At 24.1% G+C, this 16039-nt stretch overlaps 1 protein-coding gene across 1 annotated transcript; it reads left to right on the top strand.

Annotated features, from left to right (window-relative positions):
• Nucleotides 1-271: 271 nt before the first annotated feature.
• Nucleotides 272-10798, top strand: LOC145844247 (membrane-bound transcription factor site-2 protease-like). The gene is made up of 10 exons (XM_082951627.1): nt 272-371; nt 2654-2801; nt 3035-3150; nt 4324-4442; nt 4739-4982; nt 6755-6884; nt 7340-7458; nt 8202-8307; nt 9867-10120; nt 10211-10798. The coding sequence occupies exons 1-10, from the start codon at nt 300-302 to the stop codon at nt 10337-10339; spliced, it is 1437 nt and encodes a 478-aa protein (XP_082807753.1). The 5' UTR covers nt 272-299; the 3' UTR covers nt 10340-10798.
• Nucleotides 10799-16039: the final 5241 nt, after the last annotated feature.

The following is a 16039-nucleotide window of genomic DNA, read 5'->3' as shown; positions in this document are numbered from 1 at the left end:
TGGTTAAGATCACAACAGTGGTTTTCTAGCAACTATTCTTGTCTGATGAGTACTAATTAAGACAAAACCGGTCTAGAATTGTCTCGGATGCTGTTGTTGTTGATCTGGTAAAGATCATTAATTGTTAATAGTTTTATGCAAAGGTTTATTAGTAAGACATATAATCAAAATAAAACAATTTTCAAGTTACTATGAAGTTTAGTTTTGATTACTTTTTTAAAACTTAAAGACTAAGTTTATATGCTTTAAAAATAATAGGTCAAAATTTTTTAGATCCTGACTATTAAATTTATACAAAAATGAATCTGTCTACTGGAATAGCTATATCTTTGTTGATTTGGGGTATTTTTCATTTAATGTTTAATTTCCTTGTAAGTTTATCAGGATTTTTGTTTTTAAAGTATTAATTTTATTGTAATTATAAGTTTCACCCCTAAAAATAATTTTATACATATATCTTGTTTAAAAATAATTACTGTAATGAGAGAATAGAAGCATAGAATAAAGTAGGTGTATATATGTTTTCATTAAAATAAGATATATTCTACAGATAATAGTTATTAATAGGTGAAATACTTAACATTAAATCCGACTGTTATAAAATTATATGATATTTGTAATTATTAAGTCCAAAATAAATAAGTAAGCTAAATTACACAACAAAATATAATATAAACAAACAACTATTATGTAATTCCTATTAACGTAAGTTGTTTGTTTATATTATATTTTGTTGTGTAATTTAGCTTACTTATTTATTTTGGACTTAATAATTACAAATATCATATAATTTTATAACAGTCGGATTTAATGTTAAGTATTTCACCTATTAATAACTATTATCTGTAGAATATATCTTATTTTAATGAAAACATATATACACCTACTTTATTCTATGCTTCTATTCTCTCATTACAGTAATTATTTTTTTACAGAACCCAGTTGAAGTGTGTTGATTCGTTGACACACAGAAACATATGTTGGTAGAATAAAGGAAGATTACTGTATAATTTGTTTTTATTTATATTCCAGTGAAGTTACTTTACTAGGATCTTTTATTAGCAAACAATTAAAACTATATTTTGAACAGTTATATCTTGTTTAGCAATATACCTTAATAAAAGTCTACAATTTTTAAATAAAGTTGAGTGTATGATATTAAAACATAAATTAGGTTAGATTGCTTCATAAATAAAAAAACAATGTATTGTATATATTTTTTACAACAAAACTATGCTGTAATTTAATATTAGTGAAAATACTTTATTAATTTTTGTTACTAAAAGTATTAAACTCATTTTTTGAGTTATTTAATCATACAGGTTTGTAACTAGGAATATACTAAATGACTGGCTAAAAACATTTTACATGTTTAAAAAAATTTAATTATAGTTATTAAACTTGGTATAGGTTTTATTTGAACTTATTTAAGACACTTGAGTGATGTTATTTTTAGGTTATAAATTTTAATTATAATAGTTATCATCATTTAGTTTTTGTTAACTTTAATATTATAACCTAATTATCTTAAAAAATAGTGTGTTAATACTACCTACCAAGTTCTTCCTGTTTTTATTAAAAAAACTAATTAGATTTCCATGAATAACTCAAATGACTAAGTTGCTACAAGCTACATCCACCGATCCTTAGCAAAGAATTAAAAGTTCCTTATAAGTAGAACTTCAAAGTTGATTTATTAAACACACGTACTATTTTGAAAACTTGAATATTGTGTGTAAATACCAAGTAAATGTATTTAGTCATATTTCCTTTACTTTTTTGTTTTATATTATAATGGCTGTAAAACTTATTATGTAGTTTTTTACCTGCTTTACAAATGTAGTCACATACAGTGAATTATGTACTTGTTAATTGTATATTTAATATAATTATAATGGAATAGTGAAAAAAATAAGTAGGGGTTGAGCTGTAATTTTTTTTTAAACTTTACAAGGATAGGCTTTTGCATTGATGGTATGAAAGCATGGAATTATAACTTTGAAAACACAATGTTTCATCATTTAAAATATTGTAACTAACTACACAATAGCTACAAATTGTTTTAAAATTTTTTTAGCCTTGTCTAAGAAATATTTATTTCTAGAAAAATTAACTATTGGTTTATACATTTACTAAAACTTTTTATTTTGTAGCAGATTCAAATAACTTTTTATGTTATGTTTAAAAGTTTTTTATCGAAAAATTCTGTAAAATGAAAATACTGTTAGATAGTTAAATTTGTAGCAATAAGTTTTTATAAAAAAAGTTGGATAGTTTAATGGAAATTATTTATAAAAGTTTGTTATGAGAAGACATTTAAGAATTAAAGAATAGTTAAATAGACCAAAACTATACTATTTACTTTAAAGTTTTCATAAAAGTTTAATTAATTTTATTCAAAGGATTTGAAAAAAAGATTCCATAAAAACAGTTAATCATTTAAAAAACAAAAGTATTAATTTAAAATAACTCAGTTAAAAGTGTTTAAAAATTTAGTCTATGTAAAACATTAAACATAGTTCTAAACAAAGTGTTTCGTAATTTTATCATTGTAATAAAGAAAAACAGTTCTGTAGAAGATCAATTAAAACGTATTTATAATAAGTTTGTAATATTTACAACTAACTTTTTCCTTATAAAGATGTTTTTTTAGGAACAAACATACAGGAATACTATCAAGCATTTTCTTTGGAGAAATGGAATAGAAATTAGTACATTTCACATTTCAATTTTTAGTAAAAAGTTTAACAGATTCTTACACAGTCTATCTAAATTTAATGTCAGAGTCTGGTTTAGTACAGGTAGTACTTGTTTGTTTTTAAAGTTTTTTTATGTTTTTTTCTAACTATATAAAGTTTCAAAGAAAAAAGACTCTTATTTTTTAGTAGCTAGTTTAAAAAACGTTAGCTTTATTAGTTCTAAAAAAGTAAGCTTAGATTATGATTTAGTATGCAATTAGCTTAATTAGTATCTTAAGTTAAAATACAATAGCAAATATAAAATTACTTAAGTATAAACTATCAATATTATTTAGGTGTCTTTGTTTCTATCTTATTGATGATAGGGTCTGTTATAACTTTAGTATACAACTTATGGACTATTTATAAGAATATTACTCAATCTAAACAATTTCAGCATTCTGATGAGCAGGTAACAATGATTTTATGAATAAAAAAGATATTCTAGAATTATTTAAAAAATAATATAGATAACTTATTTCATGGTAAAAAACTCTAAGAAAGCTTTTATTTTACTAATTTTTACAAATTTACAAAATTTTTCTAATTTAGTTATTAAGTAACTTTTGATATTAGTTAACAAAAATAAAATTCTTTAAAAAATTTAAGATACAAATTGTATTTTTTTGATAGCATTAGAAAAGTATCAAAACTAGAAAACACAAGTTCATTATTTTTCTTTGTCATAAATTTAGAAAGCAATGACTCAAACTTATATCCTACTATCCAATTTTAGTTTAAAGTGAGTTAAAAAAAATACTCCACAAAAATTTATTAGTCTTAATGTAAGTACCTTAATTAGGGCTTATAAAACTCTCAGATAGACTGAACGTTGAGTAAATACATCAAACTAGTCTCTAAGCCCATTTTCTACTGATCAGTAAGCCTAGCTATCCCATTTTTAAACGTAAATAAAACTTAAAGTTAAACTCAAACATAAACTGTAAAAACGTTGATAAGATGCACAATGCCTGGACAAACAAATATTGACTGCTGCACAGCAAATTTGAAAAGGCTTCAAACAAAATTTAAATGTCAAAATTATATTCGAAAAATAAGCTTTGTTCAAACATTATTCTATTTGCCGGAACAACAATCTAAAGAATATAAACTATCTAAAGAAAAAATTGACTGATTAAAAACTTCAAATACTTATTTAGTGTGAAAATAAAAAGTCAACAAAAATAAACATTTTAGTCAGACGATGTTGTTTATAAAAACAAATGAATAAAAACAAGTTTTTTACTATGATAAGTTTTGTAGTTTTTTATATAAGTAAGAAGTTGTTTCTTATTTAAACCAATTAATATATTAGACATAAAATTTTATTATTTACTACAATTATTACATTTAAACATTTTTAGTAAACAGTCGAAAGCTTAAAATAATTTTCTTTTTTTAGTACCTATTACACAGTAGTTTTGATCTAAAAGTTTGTTGAATAGATTTTTATTAAAACGATGCAGCTGTTTCAAATAATTTGATTTGTGTGGTTATTTTAGACACTAGTTTTAAAAACAAGCATTATTGTTAAGGCTATGTACTCCACTTTTAGATACTTGAAACATTTAAAATTTTTTTACAGGTGTTGCAAGTAGTAATTCCTGGTGTTAACATGCCATTTTCTACTTCTGGGTTTCTTTTTATCTCTATCATAATCAGTGCTTTTTTTCACGAGATAGGTCATGGTATAGCTGCAATTAAGTTAGTTTTTTTTAATGCAATTGAAAGTAGTTGTTTTTATTCAAGTCGTAAACAAGACGTTAAAAGGTATCTGTGGTGTTCAACTCTATAACCGAAAGGTTTTTTCGTGCACCAGGTCCTAGAACCAAATATTTTTTTATCGTTCAATAAACTATATATACTGTACACATAAATTTATAATGAAAAACTCTACAGCTATGTGAAATTAACTATGATCACTAGTTAATAGTTCTCTGTTTTAAAAAATATTGTAATTACTGAATTGAATAGTTATAAAATGTATATTTTTTATGCAGAGAAAATGTCAATGTGGAAGGAATGGGATTTTTTATTTTTTATTGTTTTCCTGGAGCGTATGTAAATATGGACAAGTGTGACCACCTTCATCCAATCAAGAGACTGCGCATTTACTGTGGTGGGGTCTGGCACAATCTTGTGCTGAGTAGCTTCACTTACTTGTTGATACTAGTTGTTCCTCAACTTATCTGGCCTTTTTATAATCATCAAACAGACAGTGTAATTGTACAGTATCAAAATCAAGTAAGCAAGCTTGATAAAATTATGCTTACTTGATAAAATAAAGATATGCTTACTTTTATATACCTACATAAAGATTTACCAATTTTCTTATTTTTCTAAAGAATTTTTTTTACACAATACTAAAAGTAACATTTGTTCTCTCTAAGATAACATTAACTTAATAAGATCTACAAACTAAGTGGGCCAAAAGTGATTTCATGTTTATTATAAAAACAAATAACTACTTCCTGAAATAAAAGATTACAAGTTTCAAAATATTCTTTTTTTTTGCAGTAAATGTTACAGTTTCTAAAGCTATCCTAGAAAAAGAGCACTTAATGACAGAATAGTCTAATAAAATTTTTGTAGGACATTAAGTTACCTATATCTAGACAGCCCTGATTTATTCTTTTGATATATCAAAAATATTAAGTTTTTGCCAACAAGCTCCTAACAAGAACAAAAAGAAAAGTATTTTAATATAGAATTATAGATCGAAACCATAACCAATTTAATCCATTTGTAGGTTTATATCTAACGACTTTACTGTGTTAGATTAGAATAATCAACAATCCAAAGGTGTTATTTTGAAAATAGTTTATAAATTTTAAATTTATAGTCAGTTTCGTAAAAGTTTCTGATACAAACAAGTGGATCACAATTGTTGTATTGTCAACCTTCTTTGAAACTATAAATTAATCTCCTTTTTTGTTTTTTGTTTAAAACTTTCACGCGTTGGACCAAAATAAATAACTAAAACTTTTGTAATATGTTTTGTTCACTAAATGGCCAAAAAATAAATGAGAAAATAGTTTTTAATTGAGCTATATTTTTGCACTTTTTTAGTTTGCAACTTCAACACCAAACCTACTGAACTTACCAACTTTGATCTTTCATTTCTCAAAAACTACTCTTATTATTTAACTTTAAAACGTTTACAAAATAAGACCAACTTGTAAAAACCAAAGTGGACCAAGCTATGGCTTACAGTTGTTTAAATTTTTTACTTAGTAGTGTATTAAAGGTTTAAATTTATTACAGTTTTTGTTATAATACTATTTTTTAGCTCTAAATTAAAAGTTAATAGTTCCCAACTTATTTATGAAAAAGGAGACAAATTTAAAAGATTTTGTTTAATCAGATTTAGTTAAGTTGGTTTGTTTCCAAGCTAGTTTTGTGTTATATTTTATTTAATAGTAGCCATTAATAATCCAGCAATAACTGTTTTGTTCATATTAGATTTATTTACATATAAAGTTTTATATTACATTCAAGCCAACTTATAACTTAAGATTTGCTTTAACCCATAAAATTATCAATTTTAAGCCAATTCTTTGCCCTATGTTTATGAAAAGTGTTATATTCTACCTATTCGTTTCAATACTAATAAATTAACTTATAATTGAAGAGCTCTACAGGGCAGAAAATTGTTTTGTAGCTAGAAAATGATTAGACAAAATTTCTAGAAAAAGTATTAATTTCAGCAAAAATGTTTGAATAAAGCAAATCCTTTAGAAAAAGAATTCAAATGTAACTTTTGGCCCTAACTGTAAATTCAAATCAAGATATACCTAAATAAAGGATATGAAACTAATTTGATTGTTATTGAATTTGATGAATAAAAAAAGTACTGAGCTTTTATTACTTTTTTTCAACTAAAGTTGTGCATCTAATAAATTTATAGTCAAATAAATTATAAATACAAAAACTTTATAAAACTTAAATGAGTTTTGTAGATCTAATGGGCAACTGCCAATATTCAAAAAGTTTTTTTTAATTTTAAAGTAATTCAGGGTTCTCCTTTTGAAAATGAACGGGGGTTGATAACTGGTGATATTTTGAAGAAAATAGACGATTGTGAGTTAAAAGGAATTAGTGACTGGTATTACTGTATTAATCAAACTAACTTCAAAAGCCAATTAGGTTCAATTTTTAATTATCTATGTATTTTACTTTTAGGTATGGTTATACTGTCTAACAGAACAGTGAAATAATTGTATTTGTAAAATGTAGTGTTTTATATGGTATATATATATTTTTTTTATGTTTTATAATGTATGTTTTACGAGTTAAATATTTTTTTTTTACAATTTTTAAAATATAAAGGCTTTAAAGATGAAAGTAGTTATTGATTATAAGGTCGTTCAGTCTAAATGTTGCTAAAAATTAGTTTAATGTTTTTAAGATGTTGCAAGATTTGTTGATTGAAAACATTTTAACTTTAAATTTTTTTTATATATAATTTAAATTTAAGTGTTTTTTTATCTATAATAAGAAATAGCTGTTATGATTTTTTAGTAGTTTAGCTTACTATAAATTATATTATCTAAAAAACTTCAATCAATTTATGTTATAATTTAATCCTTTGTTTGATCAAGGAAGTTGTATTGATAGAAGTTCAATAATTGATTCGGAAAACTATAAAAATGAAAAGAATTGTTGTAGTGATTATCCTAGTAAATTTATATGCTACTCATACACATACTCAAACATCACGGTTTGTTAGTTTTTATATTTTATACTCTATGATAATCTGCAAAGTTAATATTATGAGACAACTTAATTAGAATAACAATAATAACTTATAGTTTTTTATTAGCTTTGGTTTTGCAATTAGTGTTCATTTTGTTTTACTACTTAGGTTACCACTAAGTGAGAAAAATTAAAAATTCTATTGAATGTAAGACCAGTCTAAGCGAATTTTAATCTATTTTGAATTTTAAATGAAACTTTTTATTTTACTTTTAGTTTACGCTTTTGACAGAAGCCATTGTGAGTTTACCAACTTATATCACAAAAACTTTTTTCATGCTCATAATTTTTAACTGTAAGTTTTGTATGGCTTTGTTAAATCAAATATGTATTTGAAACATAATTTAATTTTATTAAGAGTTAAAAAAGGAAATTAACTAGTTAATTTATTGATAGTTAGCCAATGAATGAAGTTACTTGTTTCTTAATTTTGTACAATGAAAATTTCAAATAAATGCTTAAGAATTAATCCCTTTAAGTTGTAATTTATTCTTATTTAGGTATATTGTACCTTAATTTTTTATGTTATTAGAGCTCAAATTAAAATTGCTGACTTATAGTTTGATTGATTTTGATAGTAACTGTGCAGTGCATGTAGACAACTATCGAATTGCAATAACTAAAAACTAAAGAATTGAAACACTTGAGGTTTTAAGAAGTAACAATGAATTTAGTTATTATATTTTTTACAGTAAAAAATAAATACAGGAAAACAGTTATACATGTTTAAATCCGAGAAAATTACAAATAAATCAAGTTTGTCGTCAAAATAGTGAATGTAGTCAGAGTCAAATATGTGCAGTACCTTATAATGGTTAGTTTTAGAACAAATTAATCATAAATTTTGTTTAAGACTAATAAAACTAGTGTCCATTTGTATTATGCATTAAAAAAATAATTTTTTTAGCTTAATCCTTAATCGCTTCTTTTACGTTTGGTTGTTGACTTGTTTTCTTTTATTGTCTCCTATCTATTTAAATTAGTAAGTTATACGAACACATTCACTGATACGTTCTAAAATAAATTATTTGTTATATTTGTTTGTAATGGAGCTTAGAATTATTCCGTTTCAAAGTTAAATGAAAAAAAAAACATCAAAATAAGTTTTGAAAATAACGGTAAAACTAAGCTAACTTGTTATACTATTTTCTTTTCGTTTTCTACCTGTTTAAGTTTAGCAACAACTATCATAAGAACCCCCTTTACTTTAAACTATGTTTATTTTATTATTTATACTAATTATTGTATGAATATTGATATAGTTATATGTTGATAAGAAATGATTTAAAACAAGCTTGTTTGGATATAATAACAAGTTTTTGTTACTTCAACATATTAAGTATTAATCTAATGTTGTTTTGAATTAGAAACTGACTAATAGAGTACTGAAGAACTAGTGAGGGGCATAAAACTTTTAGTATATTAAATATACCACAGATGTTTTTGTCTTAAAACTTAAATCCGACTAACGGCGTTTCACGGCTCTCAAATAAATTTAAGAACAGATCTACGGAGTCTATAAAATATTAACACACATTAGAAAAAAAAACATGTATAATCATTTATAATATTTATGTGAGTAGTAACTATAAACGAACTTTATGGTTTAAAAACAAAGTTTGGAAACTTTGTTCAACATAAAAATAAAAATATAAAATTGTTTACAAAAACTACAAATTTAATAAAAGCATGTACTAATCTCAAAAAATCTCTAAAAATAACTAATTAAGTTTATTTATTATGTTTCAAAGCAAAGTTCAGCTATTTAAGTAAAAATTTACATTATATACATACAAATTTTACAAAAAAACACATTGTGCCGTAATTTTGAATTCAGAGTTTAGAACGTTTTTATACAAATATTTCAACTTAGCATCGAACTAATAAAAAAAACCCTAAAATCTCTTGTAAATGATCAATCTAAAAAAGACTTAACAAAATTATAAAAATTATATAAAACTGTTAAAATTATTAATGTTTTAAGTAAGCTTTAGTTTACAGACAATTTGTTGTTATTGTAGTATTTATATCTCACTAAATAAGTATTGAAAATATAAATTTTAGGAGTTTTTTAAATAAATGTAAGTTTTTCGCACTTCTTAACAATAATACCACGCGTAGCCATTGATATGTACAATTTTCTAATTATTAATTTTTAAACATTTTATTTATTCAAAATCCCTTTTATGTGGGCTCAGTGAAATTTATATTTTATTATCTAGGTTTAATTTATACATACATGTTTGTTTACTTGCTTATTTGTATAATGAAATTAATCTTTTAGCAGTGTTTTTAAAGATTTATAGTTAACTCTATTTTTTGATAGCTTATTCTTATATTTTGAATTGTTTATGTTTATAAAATTACTTTAAGGTGAAAAGCAACGGCTTGTTAAAATTGCATTTGAAAGAGACGAGCAATTAGAAACGATTCTGTATTTAGGATACCACAGCGACCTTTTTAACTATATAAAAGTTACAAACTACATGCCTAGGTTATTTTTATTCTCATACAAATGGCCAGAGATTCTTCTGATGCAACTGAGATTTTTGTATTCGATTTCGTTTGGTCTAGGAGTTGTCAATATTGTACCTTGCTATTTTCTTGATGGAGAGTTTGCTTTTGATGTAAGTTTATTATTATTTTTTTAAGTTTGACTTTAATAAATTAATGTTTGTAAAAAAATAACATATCATGTGTTTGTTATATACTGACAGGCAATATTAGACCTGCTGGTTGGAGTAAATAAAAGTAAGAAGAAAAAGATAACTAAAATAGTTCTTGGTGGAGGAACAATACTGGTTGCAGTAAATCTTGTCTTTTCAGCTTATCTTGCTTTTACATGAAGTATACTTTAGATACTAAATATAAATAACAATTTTAAAAGCTTTTTAAGCTCTTCAGTACGTTAATTCTAAAACCATAACAGCCGTGTTGTATTCTAATCAGTGGATAGCTTTTTATCTGTTTGAACTTTTTTAAACCACTTATAATAGTGATTGTATATACGAGCAAATATATCACAGTTAAAGTGTAAAAAACACTACAATCGTTGTACACAGTGGGTCCGAATCGTGCCGAACTAGAAGTAGGTACCTATTAATAAAAGTTAATGTAAAAATTATTTCTATGCTATTTCACAAACAAAAAGAAAATAAGTTTTTATAAAAATATTTTTTAACAATTATAATTATCAGAATTTAAATAGTAGTAGCATTTTAGAAGTAGGTGTTTTTTTTTAATAGAATTTTGCTTCTCAATTTAAAACTAAGTTCATTTCAAAAAAACAAGATATTAATCGGCTAAAACTAAATATATAAAAAAAAAAGCTTTTTTTATAAAATAGTGACAAGGTGTGACTCTTAGCTTTATCTTATTATATTTTTCAAGTCAAAGCTTTTGACTGATAAAAACATTTGTATTGTCTATATGTGCTGTTTTTTTTACTATCTTGATCAGTTTAGTAAATTAATGACAAATAATAATATACATTACTACCTTTTAAAATGAAAAAGCTAAATTAAAAAAAAACCTATTTTAAGGTATACTTTGAAACTACTTTTTTTATTTTTATTTTGAAAGTTGTATAAATTTTGTTTAATTAAAATTTCTATGAATAACCCTGAGACAATTGGCATAACTTCAGTTGTAGAATGAATTTTTGAATCTTGTTTAAAGCTCTAAGTTTACTAAACTTTACTTAACTGAACCTTTGTTTTTTTTAGACACAAGTTTTCAAAAAAAAATATCTAAAATAAGCTTTTTTTTCTCTTTCTAATTGCGGTCCCACTGTGAATAAAACCTTACGTGCTACTATAATTAAAAAAAATATTTATAGTGTTTATGTATTAGATAATTAAATCATTAGATAGTTCTACATAATTGTACAAAGATCTAGTTTTTTATAACCAAAATAGTCTATGTTTTTTTATATTGTAAAATGATCATATTTTTTATTAAACAACGAATTAAACAGCTTTTTTAAAATTAGCTTTTAAATACTTATTTATAATTTTAAGTACTGTTTTGTAAAAATTTTTCAAAGTACTGTGTATTATAGAAGTTTAATTGAATTTATTATTTTCCAAAGAAGAATAAAACTTGTGAAATGTATTTAAAATAGTAACTTTGTTTAATGCATGTTAGCTTATATTTGTGAGGATATATAGTCTTAAAGTCGTCTCAAAGATTTTAAATATTAATCTTCAAATTGTGGTTCATACTTTATGTAGTTTTTAAAAGTAAATATTTTGTGTTTACCTTGTTTAGTGAATTTCTTATAGTTAATAAAAAAAAAAAAACACATTTTCATTTATTAAATCCTATGTCTTTATAACTTGAAAAAATTCTAAATATAGAGACAAAGATTTTTAAAAGAATAGTCAAGTTTTTACAACTTTGTCTATGATAACTCAATCGAAAGAAACTATCAATTACATTTAACCAATAAGGTCATAAATATGGCATTTTCTAGTCCTTTCCTGTAAGTATATACAGGGTTGCTCAAAACCTGGAAAAACCTGGAATTTTTTAAATTTTGAAAAAGAAAACCTGGAAAAAACTCGAATTTAGAAAAAAAAATCATTAGAAAAAAAAATCATTAGAAAAACCTGGAAAACTTGAAATTTTAAACAATTTTTACATGTTAAGTAGTAAAGTTTCGATTTGAAAGAAAAAATTTATTATATAGATAAACTTTATTTTATGAAAAATACATTTAAAGTAGCCTTACAGTATCTTTTCAATGTTATTATACTATTTAGCACAGTTTTTTACCTTAAACTTAACTTCGTACTAAAAATAGACCTAAAAATGTGTACTTTTAAAAACCTGGAGAAAATTTTGAAAACCTGGAGAAAATTTGCCAAAAACATTTAGCAACCCTGTATATAAACTAATTTGAGAATGTAATACAACATTTTATTTTTATATAGACTTTTTAGAATTATTTTGTATAAAATGCTACTAAATAGTTGTTCGAAGTATAAAACTATTAATAAGTCAAAAATATTTTTAAGTACTTACGTTATTCTAAACCAGGGTTTCCCAAAGTGGGCGATATCGCCCCCCTGGGGGCGATTTTAGTAAGTTGGGGGGCGATAATTAGTAAGGGGGCGAAAGGGTGGGCGATAACTAGTAAGGGGGCGAAAGGGGGCGATTTTAAAATTTTGGGCAGTCATAAAATTTTTACTTTTTATATTGCTATTTTACTAATTTTAGCTTGCTATTTAATATTTGACCCTGAGGTAAAACTTAAACAAAAAAAGTTAATTTTGTTTATGTAAAATATAGAGAACAAAATCAAGTAACTCCTACTTTCAAGTAAATTACATATTTTCGTTCATATATTTTCTTATTTGACAATTACATAGATCATAGACGATCGGAATTTATCTCACCATTTCGTAACCTGACATATATGTTATTTGGGATCATAAATGGTTTGTAAAAATCTATGTTATATGTTATTAAATTTCTAGGTAAACTGGCAACCCTGTATACTTTTATTTTTATTGGAAATATCATGAGGTGATAGTTATATCACTTCATGATATTTCCAATTGTTTTTTGAAAAGTCACTAAGTTAAACTAAGAAATAAAATTGTACAGGGTTGCCAATTTACCTAAAAACCTGGAATTTGACAATTTAGGCAAGAAAAAAACCTAGAAATCTGGAATTTTTAACAATTTCAATATATTAAGTAGTAAAATTTAGATTTGACAAAAAAAGCTATCATATATATATAAATATGGATCCCTACGAGGCAGATCTTTTTAAAGTAAACGACTTACAGGAATTTTTCTCAGACTACAAACTGACCTTGAACTTAAAGTAAATATTTCCAAAGAACGATATGAAAGCTTGGACTCAACAAAAACTAAGGCAAAAGTATCCAATTATTTGAGAGAAACTTAGATTGTTGTTTATAGTTTTTCCTTCTAGCTATCTAGTTGAGAAAGCTTTCAGTTCAGTTATCAACATCTTGAGCAAAACATCTAATCTAGATATTCGTAAAGGAGGCTTTATTTTACTGATTAAGAACCAGATTAGAAAAAGCAAGCAGTCATGAACCTCATCCTTCACATTATATTAGTCTTCAGTAGCAGACATTATTTTTTGAAAGTTTTATTTTATTTGATCTTTTAAAATACTTCTTATTTAACCTGGTTTGTATTGTATTTAAGTAGTCTTTTTTAAATGAAAAAATTATTAAGTTATTTATTCTACAACAGGTTTGCATAATGCCTAATAAATATTAATTACGGTAGACTTCCTCTTGAGTTCGCACTTTTTACCAAAAAAAAAGTGCAAAATTATATTTTCTAAAATTTAACTTAAATAAAGTCTATTACTAACTAAGTATTAATAAAACAAAAAACTAAATAATATTTAATAGCTTATATAGATCATTTAATGAATGTTTGTTTTATGTTTTAGTTGACTTCATGTGTATGCATAACGTTATTGCATATAACATATTTAAATTTATCATTGTGTAAAAAAAATGGTAACAATTTTTGAGTTTGCACTATTTGATTTTGTTCAAAGTGCGAACTTAAGCGGAAGTCTATTGTATTTATTAAATGGTTTATGTTTTAAATCTGTTAATAGTTGTTTTATTTTGACCTTGTTAATTTTGTAGTTTATATTTGGGTTTTACATAACACTAAAAGTTTTTATAGCATAGTCATTAAAGTATTTGTTTGAAACACCTTTATTTGACAAATTTTTTTTATTACTTCTTTAACCTGTATAAATAAAAAAATCTTAATAACCATTAAAATTTTTATTTCAAATTTTTTTTTTGGTTTTAAAAGAGTATATATTTAAGGTCTCTATTTTAAATGACTTCAAATTTTTCATTTAATAGATTCTTAAACTCAATTTTATTTTCTAACTTGATTTATTATTGTTAAAATCTATAACTTGATATAATCTTATAAAAATCTATATATTAAGGAAATTTAAACTATTAATACAACTGTGTTTTGTTTTATCTTAGTTTTTAATATTTTAGCAGTTAGAATGTGTTGTTTATTTTAATAGTTCAACACTAGCTTTTAGTTTTTCACTATTTTCTTCTGGTAAATTATTATAAGCTAATAAGTAGAGAAAAAATAAATTTAAACAGTATTAGACTGCTACAATTACAAAACAAAATTTTAACCTTATCAAAAGAATAGTTTAATCGATCACTTTCTGTTCACAGAATTAACTGTAAAAATTTTGATTTTTTGAATTTCAATTAAGAAAAAAGAAAATGTTAAAATTAGGGTTTAGTTTCCTAAAGGTTATTCCAAGTCAAATACTATTTAATGGTATTCTACAACAAAACATATAGTTTAAAAAGTTTAAAAGTAGTCTATAACTTTACAACTAACTTGCTTATAATATATTTTAGCATTGAAATTAATAATTTTACTGCATTAACTGAAGCTGTTGATGATTATTGTGAGATAATCAACCAGTTGGTCAAACTTCCTCAAACTAGATCAGAAATTATGTTTTAATATTTATTTTATTATGTGTAAAATAAACTGTTCATTCTTTTATAGTTTTTTAATTTCTGGTATAGTAATTTTAGAATATGCCTGTTTATATAACGATTTAAGTATTTTGTGCGGCTTAAATAAGTTACTTAGTATTAACTTCTAAATGTCCGAAATTCGTTAAATAAGAGATTATTATAATGTCAGGTTTAAATTAAGATTTCAGATGGATAACGTACGGTTAAGATCCAGTCAAATTTCGACCCGCTAAGTATCTTGAAAACTACTTGTGCAAAATAAACAAAATTTAGTTTTTTGATACTTAATATTTTGAAATACACTTTAAATTTGGTTTTCAGTTCACAATAGTATTTCCTAGATCACAATAATACTAAATTATTTTATTACAATTTTGCTCGAGTTTTTTATTTTTCATATATGTTGTTTTTTTAGATTATGCAGCTCACAATTACATTTTTTAACGAGTTGAAACTAGAATTTTTTTTTAGTAAATATGAATTGCTGACTACAAAAGTTGTCCACCACTACCCTAAAAGTTTCATTAGTTTCAAAACAATTCATATCTAAACAGGATTGATTACAGATTACACAAAGCTTTTTAATAGTTAAGTATTTTAATACACTTTACTGGGCTTATAAAAAAACAAATGTAACTTATTTTCTCGAGCTCTGTAAACTACGTTAAACACAGCCAAAAAGTGGGTGCATAAGAAATACCAGACTAAATTACATTTCAAACACAACTTTTTCGGCTCAAAAGTTTGTACTCAAGAGAAAAAACTACTTTGTAAAATCGTGGGGGGCGATTATTTTTCAAATTTCTGAAATGGGAAACCCTGTACTAAACAGTGTTTTTAGAAATTAAAACTCCACCATGAATAAGGTAAATTGTATTATAAAAAAGACAACTGCACAGTTTTTATGTTAATAAGTTTTTTTAAAAGTTATAGTATGAGTTTTAAGATTTTACAATTAAAAATTGGTTAAAAAAAATTTATGGTATCTTAACTAGCTTGATTTTTGTTATATAATTT

This window comes from Thalia democratica, chromosome 1 (genome assembly GCF_965202585.1).
Source record: "Thalia democratica chromosome 1, ktThaDemo2.hap1.1, whole genome shotgun sequence".
NCBI classification, from domain to species: domain Eukaryota; kingdom Metazoa; phylum Chordata; class Thaliacea; order Salpida; family Salpidae; genus Thalia; species Thalia democratica.
The sequence above is the reverse complement of the archived record's forward strand: the minus strand, read 5'-3'. Positions and strand labels throughout refer to the sequence as shown.

Excerpts from the sequence above, each read along its gene's own strand:
- LOC145844247 (XM_082951627.1), top strand. The coding sequence starts at position 300 with ATGAATCTGTCTACTGGAATAGCTATATCTTTGTTGATTTGGGGTATT. Across the intron at positions 4,443-4,738 it reads CATGGTATAGCTGCAATTAA|AGAAAATGTCAATGTGGAAG; the intron begins GTTAGTTTTTTT and ends TTTTTTATGCAG. Across the intron at positions 7,459-8,201 it reads ACACATACTCAAACATCACG|GAAAACAGTTATACATGTTT; the intron begins GTTTGTTAGTTT and ends AAATAAATACAG.